The 11,880-nt window shown below is 53.3% G+C and overlaps 1 protein-coding gene across 1 annotated transcript; it reads left to right on the forward strand.

Annotated features, from left to right (window-relative positions):
* Window positions 1-67: 67 nt before the first annotated feature.
* MbRTK2 (uncharacterized protein) lies at window positions 68-9,314 on the forward strand (the record flags this gene model as incomplete). The annotated part of the gene is made up of 11 exons (XM_001748021.1): window positions 68-1,268; window positions 2,058-2,114; window positions 2,259-2,349; window positions 2,483-2,652; window positions 3,718-3,786; window positions 4,333-4,479; window positions 4,670-5,022; window positions 5,151-7,856; window positions 7,950-8,106; window positions 8,188-8,621; window positions 8,714-9,314. 11 exons carry the CDS (start codon window positions 68-70, stop codon window positions 8,906-8,908), a joined length of 5,580 nt encoding a protein of 1,859 aa, XP_001748073.1. The 3' UTR covers window positions 8,909-9,314.
* Between the last annotated feature and the right edge of the window lie 2,566 nt (window positions 9,315-11,880).

Below are 11,880 nucleotides of genomic sequence, written 5' to 3' on the forward strand. Positions count from 1 at the left end.
GCCAACCTCAGCAACAACCAGCAGCGGCCTCAGATTTGGCAAACATTTGGCGCCAACACCGAGCCTCATGATTAGAAGCGTCAGAGCCAGAGTCGTGGCCACGAGCCTGTGGCTTCTGGCTGCCATGGCTCACGCCGCGCCCATTGATACGACTGCTTCGACCACACCGAACAAAGCCAATCCAATCAGCATGGTCGACCCCGTGCTTCAGATTGATACCGTGGTCGTTTCCACATTGCCCGAATATGCCGACTGGCCGCTCCTGCACAAGCAGCTCGATCAAACGATGGATCAGCTCCTTGAGACTGGCGTCGTCTCCTTGCGTGACAGCACCGGCAAGGTTGTCGTCTTGGATTCAATTGATGGAGCCATCGAGGGCACAACCGTGGACAATCTTCTCACAGCTGGCTACTCGCTCGTGATCAAGCCTGAACAAGAGCCCTCCCTGACCTCGTCCATGCACGCTTTTACCGTTAGCAATGATATATCTCAGCAGATTCAAGCGCATCTGGGTGTGGTCATGTCAGAGCACTTTTACATCTCACCACCCGGACAACGGGCCCTGAGCCCGCATACTGATGGTGGTGATGTCTTTGTGCACCAGTGGGCTGGCAGCAAGCTTTGGACCCTCTGCGTGCCCACCGCGCCCGATTGCCTGGACTGCACCTTTGCAGACCTGGCCCTGCGCGCCGAGCTGGCCAAGTCGGCCTTCCAAGGTTTGTCATCGTTTCCTTGTGGGCAGGCCCTCTGGATTAAGCGAGCTCGCTCAAGGTGCTTGATTTCCAAAACACTCGAGTACATCTCTTGGCGCTGGACGGTAAATCACACTTTCACACTTGCTTGGCTGTCCCCGCCTGAAGGCTGCACCTCCTATACGGACGAACAACTTGCCGGAATGGAGTGCCGCACCTTGGATCTGCAGGAAAACGAGCTGCTTTATGTTCCGCGCGGTGTCGTTCACTTTGCCCGAGCCAACACGACCGGCCTGAGCGCCCACGCCACCTACCAAGTGGTTCCGCCCTCTTCCACCTGGATCGACATGGTGGTCGATGAATGTAGCCTCACAGCAACCATGCGAGCTTGCAACGAGCTGAAGAATCAGCTTCTTCAAGCCGACCTGGGTTTCCGGTGGCTCAACTTTCGCTTCAAAGACGTCCACGTGGCGCCCGTTCTGCCCAACAAACTCATTACCTCGGAATATTCGCTTCACTCCACACGCCTTGCAGAGCTTGTTGTCCGCCCGGCGTCCAATGACGAATCGGTCACGCGTACGGTTTGTTGATGAGTTTTAGCCTGTGCTCTGATCCTGATGTTGCGTGCTCGTCACTGCGCCCACAACCTTCCATTCCTGCAATTGTAGCGCCGTTTCTCGGATAAAAGCTACAACGGCACAGGATGTGGCTCATGCAACCAACGTTGCGACGACACCTGGTTTGTCATTGCTCACGTTTTGACGCTGCCCTTGAGTGAGCGAGTATGCGGGCGAGTTGCCAGACTTGTTAATCAGTACGCATTCAACATTTTGCTGTTTATACTTGCAGTGATAGTAGCTGCGATTGGGCTATGATGGACTGCGATGCTAGCTGCGATAGCAGTTGCGGTACGTCACGCCATCTATTTGCAGTGCCGTACATCGACCATCCCCTATCGTGCTTTTTGTGTCTTACCGTACCTTGCATTTCTGGTTTTGTTGGCAGACTCGGTCATTTGCAACTCTGGTTGCCGTTGCCCTCAAGGCTGGGGCAGTTCTTCTGGTTACTGCAATTGTTCGTGTCTTAAAATGGATTCCTCATGTCTCTCTATGTTTGCAACACTCAGGCGCATTTGCGCAGATAGTTTGCCTCATTTTCTTGTCTGGCGCTTTGTGTCTATGCGTGGGTCGTGTGTCTGTCTGATTAGCTTGTAGCTCTGGGCTGGACACTGTCAACGATGTGTGCAGTACGTTTTGACCCGACATCCGAGCCTTGCTGCCGAGCTTTTCTGGCTCTGCCATTGGTGCTGGTACGGTCAGCCAGCATTTGTTTTTGCTCACCATGGCTGATCACGCTGACTTGCAGGTACTTGCGGCAAGGGCACCTTTCACAATACGGTTCGCTGTTTGAGCTGCGGTTCTGGTATGTGTTCATGTGCCATGCATTCCTTAGTGGTGCTAAGAGACCGTGGCCATGCTGCACAACATACACTGGCTTTGAACCCCAAATTCACACCAGACCCCGAGCCTCGCCCTCTTCATTCGTGTTCTTCGTTTCCAAATTTAGGTACCTACCAGGACAGCGCCAGCCATCTTTCTACCTCATGCAAAACAAAGAGCCGCTGTCCTGCTGGCACTTACGACGCCAACGGTGGCAGGTACGGATGTTTTTGTCTGTATTTCTAGTATTTGTCTGTATACCACGCCTTGTCGCCTTTGCGTCAGTATGATGGAGTCCTACTCTAACGTCCATCTTGTCGTATCCCACCGCGTTGTCCCTGTCCAACGCAGCTCGTCTTCAAACACAAACTGCCTTGCTTGCCCGGCGGGCTCCTACCAAGATGCGACCAACCACCTGGAGACTTCTTGCAAGACCAAGACCAACACGTGCCCTGTTGGCCACTACGCCTCAAACGGTGGCAGCACTACAAGTGATCGCATCTGCGCCGTGTGTCCCGACGGTATGCCAATCCCTCGAACTGTCCTTGTATCATTTTGTCTCGGATACATGATTATATGCGCACCCCCCCCCGCACCCCTCGGTTTTATTCAACCCGCTTGATAATCGTTGGTTCATTCCCAGGTACTTGGATGGATATCAATGGTAACTCAGCCCAGCAGTGCTATCAGAAATCTGTGCCATGCTCACCTGGCCAAGAGGTTTCAAACAAGGGTGACAAGACGGCCGACAACATTTGCGCCGCCTGCAGCTCAAGTGCGCACCATTTTTGTTTTGCGCACTATTTCTTTGCCTGCTTGCAGGTGTTGGACACAACTGCTCATTGTCAACTCATTCTCCAACACCCGTCTACAATGGCTTTGTTAGATTCATATCAACCCAGCCAGGGCTTGGCTGTACAGTGTACACGGAAGACCAACACTTGCAAAGCCGGCGAATATGTGACCAATCCAGATTCCCTGACCTCGGATTACTCCTGTGGTATCTGCGCTGCCGGTACGCCATCCCGTACTTTAGCCCTTCCGCCCCTCCACATCGTTCTTTTGGCACGACTGCGCGCTCTGACACGTTTGTACTTGCGCAACATTTCAATTGGATTGCACGGCATGATGGCGGTCTCGATCACCTAGGCACTGTTCAACCCAGCAGCTCACACATTTCCTCGACATGCCATGGTCAGGGTTTTTGAGCTGCTTGCTCACCCGTTGCCTCCGCCATGACCTTCTCCTCTTTGTCCTCCTTCGTTTCACGGCTCTCAACACGCCCAGCTCTCCGCGTTAACGTGTGTGCCTCACGACTTGTCGATGATTTTGACTCCACAGCGTGTGCGGCCGGCAATTACCAAGCCAGTGCAGGGCAAACCTCTTGCTTGCCCTGCCCAGTTGACTCGTATTCTGATACCTCCGCGGCTACCTCGTGCAAACGTATGTTGATGGAGACCACTTCGTTTCCTCCTTTGTCGTAATCTTTTGGTCTTCAGCACCAAAGGATGCTCTTCTGGGTATTCACTTGGCAACGTGCGCGCGCCTCATGCGTTCCCGTGGGCGTTTTCATCTTCCTTGTCCAGCTTGCGATCTCAGCCATGGCGCTTATCAGGATCAAACCGGTCAAACTTCATGTGACGGCTGTGGAGTTGGTACGTGTATTCATTCTGCTTCTCAAAAGCCTACTCAGATAAGCCATACGCAACGCCCTGATTGTATCGCTGATGCCTTAACTTGCGAAATTCTCAGGTTCGCGTCTGGATTTGACGACGTCAAGTTGCATCCCCTGTGCTGCTGGCAAATATCAAGGCCAGCCCTACAGTACTGTCTGCATCGATTGTGCAGCGGGCAAGTATAGCCTTGCGAGCGCGTCAGTGTGCTCGGCTTGCCCAGCTGGCACCTACTCGGAGCTGGCTCAAGCCTCGGCGTGTACACAGTGTCCCGCGGGCAAGTTCTCTGCCAGTGAGAATTCCATCTCGTGTGCCCGCTGCTCTGCTGGCACTTACCAAGCACAGGCTGGCCAATCCGACTGCCAGACCTGCCAAGCTGGCTATACTGTCAATCCCGATTTTACTCAATGCACTGGTGCGATTGACCCTCTGCTGGCACTGGATCGTTTTGGCATGTAGTTGCCAAATCAGTCGCGTACTGAGTTTCTGCCCTCGCCTTGTCTGATGTCTGACTTTTGTGCTCACTAGATGTCACGCCGCCCGAGTTGACGTTGGCCCCCAACGCCATCGTCCGGTTCGAAGCTCTGACCAATACTTTTGTCTATCCTACGGTGACAGCCACGGATACGAGTGGCGAAAGAATTGTCGTGACGCACACCAACAATGTTCAGCCAGGTGAGCCTCTACTTTCTTTCTTCATTCTTTAATCCTGGCTCTATGGCCTCTGGGGTCCTGCGTCGTCTGCATGCTTTTGCATTTATTTTTTGTGGTGGTCATGCGGTGTCTGAACGGCATATGCTTCCACTCATCTCCTCTTTGCCCATTGGCTTCTTCTTCTTTGAATCTTGCTTTGGCTAATCTTCAGACGAAGTCGGCACTTATGATGTGACCTATTCTGGCGAGGACAGTGCCAAGAACAAGGGTGTCTTGGTTGTTCAGGTGATCATCTTTGCGGCCCGAAAACCGGTCATCGTGCTTCTTGGCCCGGTGGTCATGACGCTCGAAGTGCACACTCGTTTCAACGACCCCATGGGCTATGTGATCGATGAGGGCGAACCCAACAACCTCAACAACACGCTAGCTAGTAACACAAGCGCCCTGGACATTGACACCCTCGGTACTTACTATGTCGTATATTCCATGCACACGCCCGACTCCCAAGGCCTGACCGCCTCGCCTGTGCGGCGCACCGTCCATGTCGTCGACACGACGCCTCCCGTAAGTGCCCCACCAACTTTGCTATGCGCTCATACACGTCAGTGGAGTCGTCTTTGTTGAGCAGCATCTCACTGTACGCTTATTGCTCACTTGTAATTGATGAATCACAGGTGATCTCGTTGACGCAGGGTGTCAACGTGACCGTTGAGGCGGGTTCCACCTGGTCCGAGCCTGGGTTTAGCATTCGGGATAACTACGATACCATGGCCATCGGCGACGTGACGGTGGAGCCTGTCGCGCTTAATCTCAAGGTGCCCAACGGCACGGTCCTCACCGTCGACTACATGGCTACCGATCGCAGCGGCAACGCCGTTTCCATCACACGCTATGTTCTTGTGCTGGATCGCCTCGCACCCACCATCACACTGCTCAACGCCACCCGGCTGACTGCCGAGGCGGGTGACTTGTACTTTGAGTTTGATGCGGTGGCCGAGGATCAGTTGGATGATGATGTTGACCTGAGCATCACCTACCCAGATGGCGTTACCGTTGGTGGTGAATTGCAGCCCCCCTCTTTGCCCTTTGATTACAGCATTGTTTACACTGCCCGAGATGATGTTGGGAACACGGCTCATGCCACTCGCAACCTGACCGTGGTGGACACCAAGGCTCCCAGCCTTGAAGCCATCACCTCGGAGGTACACCTCGAGGCCGGTGCCGCCTATTCCATCAATGCCTCGTGGTATTCCGTGCACGACAACTACAAGGCCACGCCCACCATCTCCACCAACGTGTCGGCGCTGCCGCGCACCCACGTGATGACGCCCTATCGTGCCAACGTGCAAATCACTGCCACCGACTCGCAAGGCAATCGAAACGCCACCTCGCTGCGAGTGCTCTTGGTGGATACTACCGCCCCCATGTTGACTTTGATCACCTCCAACGTCACCTCGGGCACTGATTTTCACATTAGCGACCTCGTGACTGCCTACGACAGCAATGATGGGGTGTTGGACAGCGTTGTGGATATGAACACCCACGGCACGAACGTGCTTGATCTACCCTCAACCCCAACATGCCCCGTCGATCGAATCCGTTCCGCTGCGTCCAACGCCTATCAGCAGGCGCGCGCGGAGCGCATTCGCAGCACCAACACTCAGGTCGTAGGTGATGCGCCGGCCGGCAGCACATACACTGTCGACTTTATTGTCACCGATGCGGCTGGCAACTCTGACTCCCTGCGCGGCGTGGTACTTACACTGCGCGACGATACAGCGCCTGTCATTGCCACCTCGGGCACGCCCACCGGCCAGATTGAATACACGCGCGCGGCCAACCAGCTCGAGCTGCCTCTCACTGCATCTGACAACCTCGATGGCGATATCTCTTCTTGGGTTTGTCTGAGCGTGGCACGTTATGCTCCGCGCACGGCTGAGGGGACCCCAAATGTCTTGCGAACCGGATTGCTCGAGCCAGTGAGCCACAACTTTAACGACTTTGCCGAGATGGGTCGCCCTTGGGGTGCCTCGGGCGGACGCCCCTTGCTTCTTCTTGACGAGCCTGTGGGAACGCTCTATGTTGTCAATGCGAGTGTGATGGACGGAGCGGGCAACACGGCGACACGCACCTTCCGCTACCTCATCGTGGACACGACTCCCCCTGTCCTCACACTCACATACCCCGGCAGCTACCATGTGCCCTACGACACCACCTTTATTGATCCAGGGTTCACCGTGTTTGATGAGTCAGACGACTTGTCAGAGCACGTGCTCGTGTTGAATGCAGACCGTGTGAATCCGCGATTCCCTGGCACATACTTAGTTCAATACCGCACCAACGATCGGTATGGCAACCCGGCAGAGGCAGCGCGCACCGTGATTGTAGACAATTTTATACTCCCAGCAGATGATGACATTGTCACGATCACATATGCGGCGAGCATCATCTTAGCACCCGCTGCGCGTGCCTTTGAGGAGCAGCTTCGTGGTGCGCTGGGTTATCCATACATCTTTGTTGTCGGTCGCCATGCCGGTGCCGACACAACTAAGGATCGCTTCAACACGCTTCCCGGCTCGGCGTCTAGCAGCAGCTCCCGCCGTCGCTCCCTGCAGGCTGCCACGAACACTTCGTTTGAGCTGTGCATGCGCTCCACGACCACCCTTGCGTGGGTGCCAGCTGAAGCGCTGGCTGGAATGATTCGAGCATGGAACAACTCTGATGTGACTGTGGCCGTGGATACAAACGATGACGTGGACACTGTCGACTCGGAGACACGTCAGGGAACGTCTGCTTCGAATTCGCTAACGACAATAGTGATTGGTGGGGCAGCTGGTGGCGTAATATTACTGCTTTTGATTCTAGTCTTCATCTTGCATCGCCGTAAGCAAAATCGCGTGACGGTACCCGCGACATCCGAGGACTTGTACGCGTTCTTTGACGTACGTGACGCAGACATTTGGGAAGTAGAGCGACGGTTCGTGCGCTTGGGGGAGAAACTTGGCAATGGTGCCTTTGGTCAGGTGTTTCGAGCATGGTTCTGCAACCGTCATAGTGGCGAGGAGCGCAGCTGTGCTGCCAAAGCCCTCAAACCGGGGGCGCCATTCAGAGCTCGTCAAGACTTTTTGTCGGAAATGACGGTGATGAAGGAAATAGGAGCTCACCCCAATATAATCGGCATTTTTGGGCACTGTTTGCGCGACGAGCCTCATATTTTACTGGTTGAGTTAGCAGAGTTGGGCAACCTGCGTGACTATCTGCGTAAGTGCCGGACATCCCAGAGCAAGCCACAGTTGCTTGGGAGTCGCCAGCTGGCCGACTTTTGTCTCCAGATTGCCAGCGGCATGTCGTTTTTGGAGCGGAAAAATGTGATTCATCGTGATCTGGCAGCTCGCAACGTATGTGCAGAGCACTGTGCATATCAAATACCATGCAAAAAAAAAAAAAAAAAAAGCTTGTTCTCCTGCTGTTCTTACCGGGAATGTGTCTAGGTACTGCTGAGCCAAAGCCTTGCATGCAAAATTTGTGATTTTGGTTTGGCGCGGAGCATTGAAAACGAAGACTACGAAACGACGGCAACCAAGTTGCCTGTCAAATGGATGGCTCCTGAAAGTCTGGGCTACCGCATCTATACCTCAAAGTCAGACGGTACGGTCTTTCATGTTTCTACTTGTTGATCTAATCGCCAGCGACATGTCTCACACTCGTGTTTACTCATTCTCTGTCTAGTCTGGTCTTTTGGTGTGACTATGTGGGAGATATTCTCCCTTGGCGGTACGCCATACGTAAAGCACCGCAATGTTGATATATTAAGCCTTTTGGCAGACGGCTATCGTTTACCAAAGCCCCGTCAGGCCCCCGGCCAGGCGGATGCCATTGCACGAATGTGCTGGATGCATGAAGCCGACAACCGTCCCACGTTTTTGGAATTGGTGGATTTGCTGACAGCTTTTATCAGAAAAAAGAACTTTTCCCTGGCAGAACCCGAAGTGGACAGCGATGGGCTGTATGAAGCCATTGGGGATCCGACTGAAGACAGTGAAGGATCAGGCATTCGCGCGATCATGAGTGGTACCGAAGGAATGGGTGCCGGCATATACGAAAGTCAAATCAATGGCGATGAAATTTACGACAACGAGTTTGATGGTCACATGATGACTGAGGTACGTGTCCTCGAGTTTGCTTTCTCGGGCTTCATCATGCTTGGTACTGCCAAAGAGAATTTCATACTGATCACATCTTTTCGTACCTGCAGGGTCCTAGCTTTGAGAACATGGCGTTCAGCACTGACTCGGCTCAGGCTTCCATCGGCTTTGGCTTCTTCCCTGCTGCTAGCGTGGGTGAAAGATGCCAACCATCCGTCTTTGACCGCAACGCAAATGAGGAGGAGGCGCTGCAACACAGTGAAACCACCATCTATGACCTTGCCATTGATGACTTGGAAATTTGAAAAGAACGTGGAGTCTCCAGATCATCTGGAGGATGTCGTTTGGTTTTCTCGATTCCAGGACTTATTCCTGTCAAGTATTACGTACAGAAGAAATGCTCGATGGCATGTTGCTGAACGATGCAGAATCCAGAGCTTCAGTTGTGTGTTGGTCTTGAATTGCTTGAAGGTTATGATTGTTAGCGACGAATCCGTTCCCCTTCGCATTTGGATGGTAGGTTGCCTTGCGTGGCCATTTTGTGACAACAGTTGTCTTTTGTTGTTATTTATGCACTGGCCAATGGGCTCGCTTCAAACTTTCCCATCTTCGTGGTGAAGCGATTCTACAGCTATTCTGATGGTGCACCTAGCCTGGTCACTGCTGTAATTGCTTGCCGAACGCGGCTGGTTCAATCGACTTCAAGACGCCACCAACTCTCTCATTCCGTCCCGACGGACGTCTCTCAAACCACGCGAAACGGCTCCTCACCACGACGCGCTTCCTCACAACCCAAAACTGGCCACCAGCGCTTTGCTTCGAGAGACACCCTATCAAGAGTGCTTGCTGCTTTACGGCATTGCTTCCGAGCGATCGCCGCGGGACAAGTTTGTGCGCCTGGGCCTTGACTGTCGCTTCGCTGGTCGCAGCTTAGGTCACAATTTGGTGTTTACTTGGCCGACCATCCCGGCAAAATATGGTGGTGCTGTTGATTTGCAGGGTTCAGCGTGTGTGTCCTCACATTGCTTTATTGGCGCTGTGTGTCTACTTGAACCTGGATGTAGAGTCACCAATATGCGACGCCTAGACCCGACGGCGAGCGCAGACTCGTTATTATGCGAGTCATGTTCGGCCGTGCCTATGTCCATTCTTCGCCTCTTTTCGGGGCGCTGGCTCCCCCACTGCTGTCCGATGCACCCATCAACGAGCGGTAAGTTGATCAAGATCCAATGTCGTCGAGTTCTGTCACACAGTTTGATGGGACTCGTGTTTTGTTGTCTTGCAGATTTGATTCTGTCATTGCTACACCGCAAGGAACGTTTCGTGAGGAGATAATGTTCGACAATGCCCAGATTCACCCTGGACTAGTCGTCTACTGCACTGCCTAGATGTTTTCGTTGGGATCCTTTGTTGTACAGTCAAACCTGCTCCCCCAGACACTTGCACTGCTTTTGCACACATCCAACGTCGTTCACCACCAGGCCTCCTCGGTAGGAGAGCGATTACGCAGCTATTTCAACGGTGCACCTGGTCTGGTCACTGTGAATACTTTCCATGATCGAATTGACCTCAAGAAGTATCTTGCTCCATCGCGATAAATGCCACTCGAATCCCCTGGAAAAGGGTTTCTTCTCGACCGCCTCTACAGTCGTCGTGGTATCAAGGCGTACCGCAACCGTGTGCTGGAAGCAGCGATGAACTCAGGATTGCCGAAAAATTCAGTGTGACCAGCGGGCGTCGACACGGTGCCTGAACGGCTCATGCTGATGATGATGATGCCACGACACTCCGCCTCGCCCGAGGAGCAGAAGCCAGGAGCGTGAATAAAGAAAAAAAAAAAAGAAGAAGAAGGACATGAAGCACAGTCATTGAGCGCGCGCCTCGCACTCGTCCGACCAACTTTTCTTGAACGCGCATTGCCATGAGCTTGAAGCTGGCTCGCTCGCCGTCAGGAATGGTCGTTCGCATCCGGGCGGGGGGATAAGATTGATATGACTGGAGGGGCAGTTAGCCAACGGGCTTGTAATGTCATGGCAAGCAACGAGGCAGTACACGTCGTACGCACAAGCCCCGGTTTCGTGGTGCTCTAGAAGCTGCTCGTAACGGGTCATGGCAGGCAAAGGGGCGATACACGTTGCAGCGCCTTGGAAGCTGCTCGTAACAGGCGAGCTGTCATGGCAGGCAAAGGGGCAGTACACGTTGGAGCTTGACGGCGCTTTGGAATTTGCTTGTAAGACTGTTGTTGCTTTGACTTTTCTCCCAAAGTTAAAAAAGTTAAAAAGAAGAAGAACAAGGTGTAAACGTGTGTGTGTGTGTGTGTGTGTTGCTTGCTTCTGGTTCAAGCTTGCCTCTCTCTTTGGCTTGCTTTTGCTTTGGATCTTCTTCTTCTTCTGCTTCTTCTTTTTTGGGTGGTGCCCTTTTTTGGCAGCGGTCTCGGCATCGGCGGGCTGCTTGACGTGTCTTGCTTTGTGTGTGTGTGCGTGGTGACTGATCGCTTGTGCTTGGTACGGGACTCTCTTGGTCGGGGCCTTGCGGCGACGCCAGAACGTTTTGATTGAAAGCACTGCTGCCATTTTTTTTGCTTTCAACTGAAGTTGGCCTCAGAGATCTCGCCTCACGTGCGCTTGGGAAACCAAGTACACCTGTCCTCGCAACTGTCATCGAGGACTGTTGACCAAAGGTGAGTCGTTTGGTGCACCAGACAGAGAAGAGCAAAGAGCCCGCTGACCGGCTGCCGTTTTGGAAACGGCGCGCCTGTCAAATCCCAGTCTAAATTCTGGGTTGTCAGACGAGTTGTACTTGGAGGGGGCTCATGAGATTGATTTTGGATCGAGAAGCAAGAAAGCGGTTTGAAGCGGTTTGGTGAATAGAGAGAGATACCGTTACCATGAGTGTTGATGCAGAGCAGCTGTACGATGCGTGTAATAATTGTGGGGATCCACGAGAAGCGCTGCAGCTGGTGACCACTTGGGACCAACAACGTATACGAGATGCTGCTATATACATTATCGTGCGTATGCTGGTTTGGTATGATGTTGTGTGATACTGAATATGTCACTGGATGGGGTGACGTTATGGTATAACATGGGACATATGCTGCGTGTTTGTATCATCCCACAGGATGGCCGTACAGCACTGAACATGGCCTGCAGTCACGGTCATGTCAAGGTGGTGGAGATGCTGTTGAAGCTCGGTGTTGATACTGAAGCCAAGGACAACGTCAGTAAAGTACCTCTACCACCCTCTTCCCCCCTTTACCCCCCCCCCCCACCCCCCC

The sequence above is a fragment of the Monosiga brevicollis genome, genomic scaffold (genome assembly GCF_000002865.3).
Source record: "Monosiga brevicollis MX1 MONBRscaffold_20 genomic scaffold, whole genome shotgun sequence".
Lineage (NCBI taxonomy): Eukaryota > Choanoflagellata > Craspedida > Salpingoecidae > Monosiga > Monosiga brevicollis.